The sequence below is a fragment of the Chenopodium album genome, chromosome 8 (assembly GCF_948465745.1).
Source record: "Chenopodium album chromosome 8, dcCheAlbu1.1, whole genome shotgun sequence".
Lineage (NCBI taxonomy): Eukaryota > Viridiplantae > Streptophyta > Magnoliopsida > Caryophyllales > Amaranthaceae > Chenopodium > Chenopodium album.
Window position 1 is genome coordinate 1,711,874 of NC_137841.1, and position 16,642 is coordinate 1,728,515.

General features: G+C 34.6%; 1 protein-coding gene across 1 annotated transcript in view; it reads left to right on the forward strand.

Annotated features, from left to right (window-relative positions):
* The first annotated feature begins 626 nt into the window (after positions 1-626).
* The window catches only part of LOC145641536 (uncharacterized), a 43,331-nt gene continuing 27,315 nt past the window's right edge, over positions 627-16,642 (forward strand). The window contains exons 1-13 of the mRNA XM_081692361.1: positions 627-1,599; positions 4,530-4,674; positions 6,191-6,466; positions 6,576-6,743; positions 6,854-7,069; positions 9,434-9,528; positions 12,166-12,340; positions 12,458-12,867; positions 13,134-13,257; positions 14,383-14,478; positions 14,583-14,654; positions 15,188-15,316; positions 15,694-15,838. Coding sequence (XP_081548487.1) covers positions 728-1,599; positions 4,530-4,674; positions 6,191-6,466; positions 6,576-6,743; positions 6,854-7,069; positions 9,434-9,528; positions 12,166-12,340; positions 12,458-12,867; positions 13,134-13,257; positions 14,383-14,478; positions 14,583-14,654; positions 15,188-15,316; positions 15,694-15,838 — 2,923 coding nt within the window. The 5' untranslated portion in view covers positions 627-727. The remainder of the gene's footprint in view (positions 1,600-4,529; positions 4,675-6,190; positions 6,467-6,575; positions 6,744-6,853; positions 7,070-9,433; positions 9,529-12,165; positions 12,341-12,457; positions 12,868-13,133; positions 13,258-14,382; positions 14,479-14,582; positions 14,655-15,187; positions 15,317-15,693; positions 15,839-16,642) is intronic.

Consider the following 16,642-nt stretch of genomic DNA (forward strand, 5'->3'; position numbering starts at 1 on the left):
ATAATATTAACAATAATAATATTAACAATAATAATAATAATAATAATAATAATAATAATCAATAAGTAATAAATAATAATAATAATCATAATCATCATCAATAAATAATAATAATAATAATAATAATAATAATATATAATAACAATAATAATTGAAATAATAATACTAATAATAATAATCAATAAATAATAATAATAATCATCAATAAATAATAATAATAATCAATAAATAATAATAATAATAATCAAAATTATTATTAATAATAATAATAATAATAATAATAATAATAATAATATGTACATTTGTATATACACATATGTATAGTAATAAATAAATAATCAATAAATAATCAAAGATCACTAATCCGTAGTTAGAAATTACTAATTAATAAGTTCAGTTCAGTTCAGTTCAGCTCAGCTGAGTTCAGTTCAGTTCAGCTGAGTTCATTCAATCGGAACATGCCCTAAATCCGAGTAGTTTATTCACCGGCTTGGTTCATTTACGCTGTAACTCGTATACCAAGTAAGAAGTGGGAAAACGTGCGAACATTTCACCACAACCCAATCTTTTTACAGTACAGACGGCGATCTCCCGCTTTTACAGACATCCTCACACAACATCAACTAGTGACGCATTCAACTGTCAATCTTCTCTCTCACACTCTCTTTCTCTCTCCTCTTCCTCTTCTTCGTTTCGATCGTCTTCGCTACCTTCAACTCCTTCATCAATGGCGGAAGAAGAGAGAGAACCACCTCTAACAATGGACAAAGACACCAATCTTCTCTCCAAAGTTGCAGCAAATCACCTATTCCTCACTCAATTCGAGGCATTTCGTGCTACAATCCTTAGTCTCCGTCATCGGAACCCTAATCTTGCGCTATCTCTCCTTCAGACGATTGTCGTTAATGGCGGAAGCTTCAAGAATGCTGTTTACTCTACTAATTGTTCGTCACCTGCTCTTCTTACTTGGCTTTCGTCGCTTGAACTTTTTCAATTTGAGAATTGGACTTCTGCTTGGTCGAGTTCGGTATCAGCTGATTCGATTAGGTTTCGTGTTGAGTTCTTGCTGTATGTTCAGATGATTAGTGCTAGGGTTTCGGAGAGAGTTGATAGGGTTGCGGAGGTGGAGGATGAAGCGGAGGAGGTTTTGAAGGAATTGAGAGGTTCTATGCGATTGTTGGATGGATTGATGGAGTTAGGGTTGAGGAGATTGAAGGAGGATTTGATTGTTGATTTGGAAGATGAAGTAAAGGAAGAATTGATTGTTGTTAGGGAGGAGGAATTGATGTGTTTGAGGAGAGTAATTCTCGAAAATGTGGATGTTTTCGTGTCGTTATGTGAGAATATACAGGAACAAGTAGGCGCGGAGTTAGAGAAAGATGATGGCAATGATTTGGCAATTACTGTGAGGAGAGAAGGGAGAGTAGGGACAGTTTCGAGTGAGGAGGATCAAAGAGTGTTGAAATCAATCCAGAAGTATGTACAAATCGCGCTTTTGGATGAAATGAGACAATGTGTAAATAAGGAGGATGTAGATGAGGCTATTTCGCATATTCGATGTTTGCGCTTAGGTTATGGAGTTTCCGAGGAAGAATATCGGTATGTGTAATGGTGCTTAATCCTTTTAATACTGGCATTTTAAGTTATTATAGAGTATAAATGCAGGTTATTGTTAGATTGATGCTTTATCTTATAATCTTATTGCTGCACAATGGTAGTATAATAGCATATTGCCTATTATGTATTATGTGAACTTTGTATAATTGTAATGTATTCGTTGTTAGATGAAAGTAGTTCATGGGAGGGGGATTAGATGCTAATCACCATTCACCAAGCTATTCAAATATAAGATGTTTGGTGTGATGGCAATTATTGTGAAGCGAAAAGCCCAATTATTGATGCTTTGTCAGGTAACCTGCTCAATTGTCAATGCTCAATTGTCGAAGACAACACTTCAGCAGATTAAGCTATATAAAATGGAAGTATTTGTGATGTGACTTTGTCCGTGTTTTCTGAAGAGGATTGTATAGCCACTTTGTCTTATACTAAGGGTTTTGATAGGTGTTACATTCTTTAGTTGATTTGATGGAAGTCTGTAGGAGAGTTTACGTGAATAAAAGTTACTTTGACCCCCTCTACAAACTTTTATCTTGAATATTTGCTAGGAATTTGAGATATTTTTCCATCAAAATATACTTTTGTGATTGCAATGTAACTTTCTCCTTTGGTTTGGGTAGATTATGTGGTGAGGAATGTGTAAGGTTTATTTATGAATTAGTGGTTTGGAAAGTAGGTGGAGAGCACATTGGAGAGCAAAGCTGCAATGGTAAGTGATTCAATAAACGAGGCAAAAAGATAATAAAGAGTTTAGAAATCAAGAGAAAAGTTGGAGAGCAATTGAGTTATATAATTAACATGAATACTTTGTGTTTTAGTATTCCTGTAATGTATTTGGGGAAAAAGATGGAAAATTATTTCAAACTTGGACTTTTGGCCTTCATGGGTGCAATGGCCGACATGAAATTTGCCATAAACTGTAGGTTATCTCAGAAGTAAGGGTTGAAACTATATTAAGTGGAAGAATTATTACTTTTTGGCCTGACTAGTGATTATAAGATACATAGTATTTGTTCCCTATATAGTTCTTCCTCCAAATTTATCTCATGCCTAATTTAATGTTTACTCCATTTTATAACTTTTCTTAAACCGGCTCATCTAACACATTTACTTCTAGAAATTCTATAGAATTCTCGCAGTGTTCTTTAATAATCGATACACATTCTTCTGTTGGTACTAAGAAGTAAGAACTACGAATAATAAAAAGTAGATGGAGGTTCACTTGTATTGATAAGGTGATATTACCTCCCCTTCCCCAATGCTTGAGTTATAAGTCAATTTGTACTAGGATACTTGCAATTCTGACTGACAATTTCAATCATTGATATGTATTAATATTTACCTTCTCTTTTCCTTGCAGTTGTTTTTTTTTTTTATTTTAGTTTCTGCTGTTTATTGCTTCAACCTTGTCATATTAGGTTGAGGATGGGGGAAAAGGTGTGATCTTGGGGTGGGGGAGTGATGACAGTTACGGAAACTATTGAAGGGTATGAAACGATGTTTGTCAGAAAAATGCTTCTATCTTTCTATGTCAATTGGTTGTTGTCAGGCTACATTGTGCATACTTTGTATGAGTCATCTCTATTTTGCATCAAGTTTTCTTTGGGAGTTTTTGCTAAATTTCCCTATTTTGGCCCATCTTTTATATCTATTGAATAAGTTTTGTTTGGTTGATACATCTAAGTTGATCACTTGGCGTTCCTTTTTTTATTTTTATTTTTATAATTTAAAATTATTATTATTGTTATTATTTATTTATTTTCTAAAATTTTTATTTATGGTATCAAATCATTGCAGTCAAGTCTCCTGCATATTGCTGTCAAAAAAAAAAAAAGAAAAAAAAGAAAAAGTTTCCTGCATAATAATTTTAGATGGGCACTGAATTATCTTCTTGTTGCCTCATTCTCTTCAATGTTGATTGTTTGGCCAATATTTTGAACCTTTATATGCATATACAGTTGGTCTTGTGGCAATCCTATTATTCTTACCTGGATGGAACTTTTGCTGGTGAAGTTCTCATGTAGCATTTCTCCACGTTATCCCTTTTGCTTTGATTCAAGAATTGGCCTCTTCATCATTCTCTCCATACTTTGGAAATTGGTCTAAGATATCTAATTTTCCTTATGAGCAAAATTTAAAGATGCATTATGTTTTGTTTTCTTCAATGTTTTTATGTGGTTAGAGTTTTATGGAATCTATCTTGCTGCTAGTTTTAAATCTCTTAACTGGTTGGGTTAGAATTGTTAATTAGCCTAGCTTGTTCATGAAGTTTTTCGAGTTCGGTTAGATATGTTCATGAGCTGGACACCTGGACACAACATAGCTCGGCTCTAGAAGAAGCTCATGAACAGACTCGGTTATTTTTTTTTATCCTATATAATGTAACATCTAACTTAAATTAATAGACAAGAGTAATATATTAGACAATACTGGTGAAAAGCTTAAACAAAATTAAAAGACAGACATAGTTGTAACATTGAATAAGTTCTAATTTCCAAATCAATTTGACTTTTATGGTAATTTGAACTTGAAAGTTAAAACTCGATAAAGCTTGTGACTCGGTTTGAGTTTGAGCGGAAGTCTATCTCGGTCTCGGCTCGCTTGACGGCTATACACCTGTGTTTATTTGATCTGCCCGTAGTAGCAGGGTCCATATTGTTTTGTTTTCTTAATCCCATAAATGTTGTGCTTATTGATATTACAAATGAGGCTTGTTTGCATATTTTAAGTTGATGACTTGTATGACTGTAAGTTGTAATATTGACTAGTCATGTCACACTTTCCTCTTCTTTGGCATTATAATCCACTGTTAGAAGTTTAATGATTAGTATATTCCTCTTATTAGCGTATTAACCTTTTTTCATAGCTGTTAAAAGAAAACCATTTTTGTTTAATTTTAATGTCTCTGTTAGGTTGGTATTTCAAGATTTGCTCCAAAAGGTTTTATCAGGAAAAGAGGGATCAGGAGATGTTTCCCGCACATCACGGGATAGGTTGCTGTACATATATCGAGAAGCTCTGTCAACCAACTGCACTCATCTTGTTCAAATGCTCCAGGTTAAAATTTTTGTCTTCCGATTATGGAAAGAGAAAGGTCCAATTGAATGCTTTTCTTTCTTTGTCTAGGTGATTATTTGTACCTTGTAGCTCCCTTAATCATCCTTCACTGTAGAATACTTCTTGTTTGAAGATGGCATAAGAAACTTAAGATTTTTAACTCCCTGGAACTGTTGATAATTTATGTGAATGGTGCTTGCTGACTCATGTGTCTTTGGTATAGCTTCATTTGTTCTGAAAAACTTACATGTATGAATGCCCTTGTTACTGTGATTTTGATTGTAACACAAATAGTCTCACTCTTCTAGGAGGCTTCCTAGGAGTAGACTTGCAGAGTTGCAGCTGTAGGGCCTTATCTCCATTGAATTTTTGCATGTTGGCTTTACCTTGCTTCTTTTTCCCCTTGTTTACTTTGAAATCATATCACTATATCATTACCATGATGGAATAATTGAAGGTTAGTATATGGATAGATTTGTCTTTTTGCCTGAAGTTGACTCGTGTTTAGTAGTTTTACAGGTGAAGTAGTGACTGATAGTGTTGCAGATGTTATAAATGTAGAACTTTTGATCTTTCTATTTGTTTATTGATACTGTGAGGAATATTGGAATAGCTGGTAAATGGTAGACTCCAGGTTTTATTAGAAATTACAGGGGATGATTGACAATTCAAATTGTATGAGTGATAAAATTAAGTTTTAGGTAATGTTAGGATCGCAGCAGTGGCGGGTTCAGGAATTTGACTTGTACCTAAAATAGCTTTGAACAAAGTTTAAGATGATAAAGTAATGCAACTCAATATGGCTACCTATTGCTCCCAAAATAAATGGTACGATATCTAAAGATGCCTAAAGATTTTAATCATTACCCTTCCTTCACCGTATGGATGTTGTATCTAGCATCTATTGCCAATGCTGGTTTAGATATTCCTTTTCCTGTTTACTGAGCTATAGTATTAAATCTATTCTCTTTACTTGCAATGTATTTTTAGACTTGTCAATGCCTAACTTCAACCATTATTATCTTTAAATATTAATAAATATAATAATAATATAAAAATGAGATACGAAAGTATGTGTTAAGATACATCTAATAAGATCACATTATTGTTTTTTTCGTTGAGTATAATCACCACATATTGTCAAAGTAGACAGTAGTATGTGTTGATAATGTTAAAGAGGTGGAAGTATAATTTTGGGAGTTTGCTCTTGCATATCTTTAAAATCTACCTATCTCAATTATACACCTGTATACTCTGTGATGTCAAATTGTTGTTTATCACAGTGTGGACTGTCCTCTACATCCTGTTTATTTTCTGAGGTTGCCACTAGTCAAATTTTGAATTATGTTTTTCATTGTTACCTTTGATTTCAAGAGCTTTTCAGTCTCAACAGCAACGCTTCAATGACTTTTTAGACGCTTATCTTTTGAAAAGTAGGTTTATGTTGTCAGGAATTGTTTGTATAATGCTTCTAGAACTCTAAGCAGTATTATTATTATTATTATTATTCATCCAGGCTGTTCAAGACCATCTTTTGCTAGAAGAGATAAATATGCTGAGGGCTTCTGACAATCAGATTCTGCCCCCATTAATGCAACTTCAAAATCGTATGCAAAAGAAGAAACTTGAGAACATCAACGATGACAGATCTTTATCTTCTGATTTGGATATTACAGTTTGTATGCGAGATTTATACCATTATGCCCGTGTTGCTGGATTGCATGTTTTGGAGTGTGTTATGGAAACGGCTCTTTCTGCCGTCAAGAATGAGCAGCTGGAAGAAGCAAGCTATGTAAGCCTTTTCTGTCTCACATATGTTCTTGATGAAAGCTTATTATGCTTTGCTATATGTGTCTTTATTATATGTTTAATCCAGACTAAGCTGCCCGCATGCTTTACAGGTCGTGTCATTGTTTCCACGGCTTCAATCCCTAGTTAGTGTCCTGGGGTGGGATTTATTGTCCAGCAGAACTGCTGCTCGGAGAAAATTAATGCAGCTACTTTGGACAGGCCAGCCAAAAATTCGTCAGCTTAATGATTCCTCTCTTTATGAAAATGATTCAGATGAGGTACTACTTTCTACCTCTAGATTTACTCATTCAACAAATTTCTGCATCCTTAGGCTTGTGTTTATAACTTGTGTTAATTTTTTTCTGAAGTATTTTCCCATTTCTTACAGAAATCGTGCATTGAGTTTCTTTGTGATTCCTTGTGTTATCGGCTTGACGTTGCTTCTTTTGTTGCTTGTGTCAATTCGGGTCAACCATGGGATATTAAATCCTCCTTATTTTTGTCTGGTAATGGGCAAGTAGATTTCCAAGAAAGGAATGCTCATTTGGATCCTTTTGTGGAGAACTTGGTTTTGGAAAGGCTATCTTCCCAGAGTCCTTTACGGGTAAGATTTTATGTTTATATGCTGTTTAATGTTGGGAATCCTTGTATTATGCTGATGGCTTTATATGTTATTTGCTTTTGTTGAAGTTCAAAAGCCCAAATTTTATTTTTATTTTATTTGAGTATAAGATTAGAAATTTTAGTGACAAGAATGAAGCACATGAAAAATTACAGAGTAGTTGAGAAGAGTTCGGAAACCAACCCCATATAGGTGTTCAAACAATGAACGATACAGAATTAATCTAGAAAAAAAATATTGACAATAGTGACAGAATAGATTTATAATGTGTTTGGTTTGCAATCATGGAAGGAAAGGAAGAGGAGGGGAAAAAAAGGAAAAGAGAGGGAGGGGAGGTTTGGGAAGAAATGACCTTCATCAGAAAGAGATTGAGTAAGAGGACCTACATGACATAGAATATGAAGAGTGTGTCAGTGTGAGAGACAGAGAATAAGCTGAGGGTTCCGCATCACATGGGTTTAGTAAAAATTTATGTTTAAAGTAATATAAAGATTTAATGTGGACATTTTGAAAAGGAATATAAAAAACTATTAGGGGAGGTTTGGGAAGAGATGAGCTTCACCTGAAAGAGATATGAAAAGAGTGTGAGAGACAGAGAATAAGTTGAGGGTTCCGCATCACATGGGTTGAGTAAAAATTTGTGTTTAAAGTAACATAAAGATTTTATATGGACCTTTTAAAAAGGAATATAAAAAATTATTAGGGATAGAGGGAATATTATTCGTCAATTCTTAACAATAAGACAAACATTTGTACATTTGGTCTCTCATAGTTGAGTCATCCCAACTTTCATATTCCACTTTTAAGCCACCTCAACATCGGTAAGCCTCCTTAGAGTTACCCCCACATTCATAGGTTTTTACATCTTGAGATTTTGATCTCGATCTCCTACACAAAATTTGAGCCATGCTCCCAAGTCCCATCATCCGTGCCTAGTCTCTCTAGGATTAAAAAGAACAATATCTTTAGGATATAATTTAAGAGAAACCAATTTGACGAAGAGAAGTTTTTTCCTAGCCATACAAAATTTATCTCTAAAAGCAACTCGTAAGATAGGAATAAATCTAACAAATTAAAATCTCATAAATGCCATATAAATAAAACAAATTCTTATGATCAAATTGAAGGAATTCTTGTTGCCACTTTTATGCCACCTTGCATAACAAGAACTAAGTTCCAACAAAAAAATTCAACCAATCTACGCCATGTCAATGACCAACGTATTATATTTATCTTGGACCATTGGAGACCTATCCAGAGCCATATAATAATTATTGGGTTCCACTCTAACAATAAGTTCACCAGAATCAAGGAACACAGATGAATAGGACTTCAATATCATAACACATAAGAAATAAACGCATTAGGTAAGGCATTACGAGTGTGAGGCCGAAGAGAAGCTGAATATATCTTAGATCACTAATACATTAATAAAAATGGTCCTATATTTTATAAATTGCCAATAAGTCACTGTGTGCATCCATTTTACTCTATTACTCTTAGTAAAGAATCTAGCTAGAATTGGTCTTCCACATGGGTGCATGGGGGGGGGGGGGTGTATTGTGAGATTGATGTCTTTTTACTCTGTCTGTGGCTTTGTGCCATATAGTTCCTGTTTTCCTTTTTGGGTGTCTCAAAATGTTTTTCTTGTTCTCCCCCCCCCCCCCCCCCCCCCCCCCTTAGACACTATGAAATGTTAAAGTACCCACATTTTTTTGTCTATATTCAATGCACTACCCAAAATACCCTCACATTTCTTCTTATTATTTGTGCCCCCACTTGTTTTCATGTACTTTTCTCTTTTCCATGTACTTATTATATGTGCCCCACTCACATTTCTTGTACTTTTCTTTCTTTTTCATGTCTTCGTTTACTCTCTCCTCCCATTTCTTAATTCCCCCGAATTAACAAACGGTAACTATATCATGAAAGGAGTATGAGGTATAGGATGACTATATAAGCAGTGACGTTGAGTGGATATGGGGTTACTGGTTATAAATAAGTTCTTTGGGGAGGTTTGTTGTTGTTGTGGCTCTCTTTCCTGTCTAAGATTTGCTCTTGGGAATATTGCTTTCAAATTGAATTTCATTTTGACATTAGGTTTTATTAGCTCCATCTGGCTGATTTTTTGTATTATTGCATGGATAATTGCAAATCCATATACATATCCTGTTTGGACTAATGTTTTGTGATTGTTGTTGTAGAATTTACATAAACTGATCAACATCATGTGAAGTACTCCGTTATTATCTACCACTATAATGCATTGATATTTATTGTGATCCCCCCCTCCTTTAAAATTCCTTGCTTACCATGACTTGTTTTTAACTTGACCATTTTCTGCAGGTATTATTTGATGTTGTTCCAACCATTAAATTTGAGGATGCTATTAAATTGATTAGCATGCAGCCAACAGACTCTACTGCAGCAGAATGGAAAAGGTGTAGCACCTTTCTTTGTGGCTGTATTTAACATTTAAAAGTACTAGTTCAATGCCCTGGTCCCAAAAGAAAATGAGATGATTTTTTTTAAGAGGATAAAATAACAGTGTCCTTCGGACATGCGTGTTAATTTTGCTGAATTCGGTGCGTTGGCTGTAGTGTTATGACTATATATCTCATAATGAGGCTACTGGAGTTATGATGTTCTTGGATCTATGGGGTTTTTTGCTTCTGAATGGTCTGCATTGTTTGGTACTTTTCTGTGTGGTCAGTATGCCCACTCTTGTAACTAAGGACACCTTGTCTTACAGTTGTTGTGACTTGTAGTTCTCCTTATCTCAATAATAAAACACAATCATATTAGTAGAACACCAATGGCCATTTGATACATGGTATTAATGGCGGTAATGTTAATAAATCTATTTGTTTTTCTGCAAATAACATCTCATGTTCAAGGCCTCAAGCTCCTCATTTAGTAACCTCCCTGTCTTCTTGTTAGTATCTTATCTATATAGTCTCAAACAATTTATATCCCACTTTTTTTTGCCTCTTAATTTCAATTTGTTCATTGATCTAACTTTATGGGTTTAGGATTCTATTTAAAGACTTTAGTACATACTTCAGATCAAAATCAGTCATAATCAGAAATTTGATGATTGTTTAGTTGGATTCAGCGGTTTTGATTTCAGTCCCCTTTGTACCAGGCAAATAACCTTTTTGTTAAGTTGTTTGGAGGCTAGTAAAAAAAGAGGCGTATTTTAAGAATGCAGTCAACCTTAAATATAGTTAGGTGAGGTTGGTTTTGGATCCAGATTCCTAACTCTCATGGAGTTGGCGGACGAGAGTCTAGCTTTGCAGAGTTTGTTATTAAGTCCTTATTTGGCTTAGTTAAGAGCAATATTATTGCATGCTATTTTGTGCAGGCATAAAATCTGAAAGGTTCAGTTCTCAGACCTATCCAGAAAATCCTTGCTCTGGGAGGCTGATGTTGTCTATACTCTATAGACTGTAGGTGAGGTGATTGTATGGAACAAAGGAATTGTTACTAAAACATTGGGTGTTACCGTCTTACTTTTTATTAGACTTCATAATGGTTGTAAGAAAATGATTTGGCTAAGAGTTTTAGACTTTTTAGTAAATTTTTCTGTAGAAGAATCAGTCTTATGGCTGGAGATACCTTTTCTGTTAAGATTTTTATTTCCCCTTTACTAATCTAAAAAGGATTATATTAACATCACGGAAGGCAAAGAGGTTAAGCTCTGCTTTAAACTTATGTTATAAATAAAAACGTTAAGAGTAACTCCATTTCTTTGAACCTCCCCAACCAAGTAGCTTTTGAAAATCTCTTTGCCTATAGTCCAAAACAACACTAAATAAGTTTTTGAAGGAATGCTTGTGTCAATTTCCTTGCAAATCATAATTGGAAGGTGAAGGCTCCTCGTAAAGCATGTTGTGTTGCATGTGCAGCCATTAAGGATCTATTTTGACAGAGAGTGTACGTAATCAAGGAATTTAACTCTCAATAGTTGTTTATGTTTGTAGAGGAGAAAGTGTCTCTTGGATCTATTTGGACATTGAATGTACTTTAGAGAAGGAAGTTTACTCTTTTTGGCTGTTTAGATTAGGAAGGTCTCTTGATCAATTATTACTATTACTATAATTTTTTTGCTTTCAATATGTTTACATGAAATTTTTTTGTGTGAACAATTGAACCTATTTGAACAAACCAGAACTTTTATGAACTTCTTTTAGCTGTGAACCTGAACCTGGGTAAGCCCATATATTACTTGTTGGAACTTATTTTTCCCTGCATGTATAGTTTAAGGTGAAGAGAACGACACCTTTCTAACTGTCCTGAGGTTTTAGCTCTGTGGGAGGAATTGGGTTTAACTTTGCTCTAGCAAAGTAGCTCTGGTGTCCTGGAGAAGTGGGGTGATTAAAGGTTGGAATGTTTTTTTTAGTATGGACTATGCAATGTTCTAGGTTGGCAATCTAGTGGATATGTAAACAAAAGAAACCAACACATTTTAAGTAGAGATGGCAAAAGCTGACTTGACAACACAACAAGAACTGGAAACAAAGTGTTTAATGTTTGGAGTGAAGCTTTGCCCTTAATTAATTCTCTGTGTTGCTGTCATTTTGGTTTTCAAAAATTATTATTTGCTGTCATTTTGGTTTTCAAAAATCATTATTAAAAACTAACATAGTTTGATAAACACTGTCCCCTTCCCTCCTCCACAACCAACAGCTTAAAAGTAGGCTGTTGACATAATCATATGAAATTACTGAGGGAAATGGTTGGTGGATAATTCTCCCCCACTACCCTTCCTATTTATTGGTCTGTTTGCCTATATGATTATGCGTTCTTTAATACATAAACCTAGTACCTGATAATAGAGATAATACTGAATAACAGAAGATTTCCTTATGGGTATAACTCTTATTTAAATGAAGTAAAAAAGTTGCAGGTGGCCTTTTCTAATTCCCTTTTCCTTTCAGAATTCTGATCTGTTCAACTTGTAATGTGGGTAGAATATGCTGTTAAAAATAAGCTTAATTCTTTTGCTTTGAGTGACGTGTAGATTTATTGACCTTCAAGTCACAAAAATTGAAAATGTGGCTTACTTTTGTTGGTAGGATGCATGATGGTGAACTGATTCACATGCGCTATGCGCTTGACTATGCCGTCATGGCACTGGGGGCTATGGAAAAGAGTGTTTCTGATGATCAAATTTGCTATCCTCAGTTGTCATTAAGATTTTTGAAAGAACTTAGGCATCATCTTGAGGCTGTCAATAGTGTGGCACGCAAGGTACTTTGTTCCTGGAATCCTAACTTCATGATGCGTTGTTGTGATCCTTTTTACATCTATTATTTATCAATTATTAATTTTTTTAACGGTCCTCTGCAACTAACTCCAATGATGCAGATATTCATGGTGAACATTATTATTTCACTCCTACATGTTGACAGCATCTCAGTTGATTTTGAACATTGTGGCTTAGCAGGGAGCAACTATGAGCTATCTCGTGCTGGCCAGCAGCAGGATGATGATGTCAATTTTGATGAAATGGGAAACCACATGGCTGTTTCTATTGTTGAATTTCTACTTGATACTTTGCGTCAAAATTTACCAACAGAGCTGACGTTGGAGGTTACCAACTCTAGTGGTGAAAGGGAAGCCTTAGAGTGGAGAATATTGAATGCTAGAAAATTCATTGAGGATTGGCAATGGCGCTTGTCAGTTTTACAGCAACTTTTGCCTCTACGTGAGCTAAAATGGAGATGGAAGGAGGCATTGACTATACTCCGTGCAGCGCCATCAAAGTTGCTCAACCTGTAAGCTTCCTGAATACTTCAATTGATATTGGGTCTTTAAACAGTTGTTCCACATGATATTTTGAAATGTGTGATCTATTTTAGGTGCTCTTTGGAATTGTACTTGTAGACTTTGTTCATTACTTGAATGGCTTTATAAAGCCTGATATTTGCCAATTTTTCTAGATGTGCTCCTTTCTCCGATCCTGTTTAATACCATTCTTCGTTTCTGAGTATCTGTTGCTTTCTTCTTCAATTTTTTTTTATAAGTTTTCCTTTTCTTACAGGTGCATGCAAAAGGCAAAGTATGACATAGGGGAGGAAGCGGTGCATAGATTTTCCTTGTCATATGAAGATAGAGCTACACTTGCACTAGCTGAATGGGTGGACGACACTTTCAAAAGAGCGTCTGTAAGCATCTTAAAGATAATAGCTCTTTTATTTTCAGTGACACAGTTGGCTTTGCCACTATTGCTTTTACATGTATGGTCGACATGACCGTGTGTTGCTTCTACTCTTTGTTGAGGTAGACTTGTCTAACCTGTTAATTTATAGAAAATGCATGTTCCTGAATTATAAAGCTAGTAGGGTTCATTTCAGATTTCCTGTATTATAGGAGCTGTTACTTCATTTTTTCTTCGTAACACCTTTTTCCTTATATAAAAAAGATGGATTCCTGCTGATACTGTTCTGTGATAATATGTGTTAATTCTTGAAGTTTTTGATTACTACTTCTGGTACCCTGCAAAATTGTATGTATGTAGATATCTGATGAATTGGCATTGTTATTCTGTAGAGAAGATGGTAAAGATTTTGTTTGAATTGTGAAACGGTACCTCATCTGTTTTATAGTTTTCTGCAACTTCTACTTCTATCCATCTACTGTAGGACCAAATGTCAAGAATGAAACCCAAATAGTGGGGCAAGATAGGGTAAGATATCCCCATAAATGGAACTAGATCAATTTACTACACCAATGCAATGTTTCTTGTCTTTTAATTACCAATGAACTTTATGAGTCAGTTATGAAAACCTGTGGCGAGTCCTTAATATGTTTGTATAATCTTAAAGAGCACTTCTAACCTCATATGGAGTGAGATGAGAGGCAAAAAAATCTATGGACAATTGGCTCTGTTATTGCTAATGATTTTTATGGTTGTAGTTAGGAATTATGCATACACTGGTCTTTGTCAAAAAATCAAAAGTTGGATTTGATTTTTAGACAAAAAAAATTGCAGATTTTATGCTTTATTTGGGATTCAAAAAAATCTCTGTAGCAGATGATATGCCTCTACAATTTTTGTCTGAATTTTTTAATTTTAGTTTATCAGTTGTGTGGTTTCTTGTTGTTTCGGTGCCATTAAAAAAGTGATATATTGTTGTGGCTTTTATTTAGGCATAAATATTTCTCTTTTATGGAGTCAGTACTTTCTATGCTTGCATTGTTTTCCCCTGGATAATCCTCTTTCCTATCTGTTTCTCTTTGAATCCAGTGTCTTTATTTTTTTTTTCTTTTGTGGAAAAATTGAATGGTAGGTCGAGGATGTTGTTTCTCGTGCTACCGATGAAACAGTGACATTGCAAGAAATTGATTTTTCCTCGTTACGATCTCAAATTGGTCCTATTGCTGCTGTGAGTATAAAAAATGGTCCTCTCTATTTTTACGCTGTATATTTTCATTTACATGTTCTTAAGTTAATTAGTTAATTTTTACTGATTAAATATTCTGTTTGCAGATTCTTCTCTGTATAGATGTTGCTGCTGCTTCTGCTAAGTCTAAAGACATGTCTGAGCGACTTCTGGATCAGGTATTTTAGTTTAATATAGGTTATAAGTATCAAATTAGAGAATTCTTATGCTGAGTAGGGCTTCTTGGTCATTTAATTATCAGGTTTGATTGCTACTCACTTTGTATTTGAACAAGTGCACCACTTTGACTTTTGCACTATTCACATACTTTCACTTGAATTTTACTAAATTATAAAAACCAAATGTGATTGTGTAAAATTTTAGTAGATCTATCATAAACTTACAATGTATGTCCTCATAATGTCAAATTTTTATGAGTAAAACTAGTCAAAGTTTGAATGCGATCAATTCTAACAACATCCCATATGACCTTTTTTTCCTTACTATAAATCATCAAAGCTAGTCAAAGTGGGGTATATGAATAGTGTAAAAGCCAAAGTGTTGCATTTAAAAGAAAACGGAGGAAGTATAAGGTATCAAAAGTTACGCATTTTACATAGATTTATGAATATTTTACTTTTTTTTGTTCCAAGTAAATTTGAGTGATCCTTTAATTTTAAACTGCGCTGTAACTTTTCTTACATTTATGCAGGCTCAAACCATGTTGTCGGAAATATACCCAGGAGGGTCTTCAAAGATTGGATGGGATCAGATCCAGGAAATTGCATTGGTTTCAGTAGCAAGACGTCTTCTCAAACGACTACGTGAATTTTTAGAGGAGGTGTGTATTTTTAAAGAATGAATATCTATTCTCTCATCGTTGATTCGTGGCCATAAATGTATTGGGCTTACAACATTAGAAACTCCCCCCCCCCCCCCCCCCCTCCTCCTCTTTTCCCAATAGTCTTTCAATTGATAATGGTAGGGGTTGCTAGAAGAACTTCCATCAATAAAATGCTGTTTCTATATCTGCTTGATTGTAGATTTTCCTTTTTGCATCTATACTAATGAACTGAAACAGTGAAACCTGCAATTAATTGCTCTAGCGTCTTTTTTTTTCTTTTTTCCTCCAAAGTTATTCCCCATCAAACCTTCTGTAATATCTGCAAGTTAGGCAGTGAACTGCTTTATAATCATACCTTTTTTTTACACTTCCAGGAAAATTCTGCCACCCTTCAGTCTATATTGTCAGGGGAGATGAACATTACTTCTTCTCATCAACAAGGCCATAGAGATCGTGCTCTTGCATTGCTACATCAGATGATTGAAGATGCTCATATGGGTAAACGACAGTTTCTGAGCGGTAAGATTTTATAATTAAATCAAATTATTTAAAAATTATTGATACACTTTAATGGTTTTGAATACTGCACTATACTCTTGTCTTAGTTTCTTATCTTTTTAGATGATGATACACTGTTGGCATCCTGTTATTGTTAGTAAATTCCTCTCGTCTATAGTCTTGAGTGCTAAAGATTTTTTGTCCTTTGTTCTCTTTGAAATCGAGGATGCTCCCTCAGGGTTCTGTAAGTAACTATTTACTAAATTATCAGAATATTGTGGTGCAGTGCAAGCCATTGCTATCATCTTTTACTCTTTTTTCTTTTGATTCTCCTTGCAATGAACCGACCTTAGGAAAGGCAATATAGATGGTCTGATACGATTATTATTATTATACAATAGTCATTAGCTACATTGACATTCTTGACAAATCTCTTATTAGTTTGGATGATGAATAATCTAGCATTTTTGGGCTTTGGTAGGGTGAGGGAGAAGAGTTTGCTTTGGTAAAATGTAATTATCGCTGTTTTTTTGGACCATATGGCTACAGCGAAATTCATGTGATTAAGTCACATTGTTAGCTTCTCTGTGGGCTAAGGGGGTCGGCGCTTTCTGAAATTGTTTTATGATGGAAATTTTAAGAAGTTGGGGTAATTTGTAGTTGGGATTATTCCAATTGTTTTGTGAACTGTGAAGTCTCCTTGTTTGCTCTTTGTACTATGTTCTCTGTAGTTCCTTAAAAAAAAAAAAAAACCTTAAAATTTTAGATCGTCTACTAGATGATAGCTTAAGAGCATCTTTTTGTTGTACTTGATCTTGTTTATCC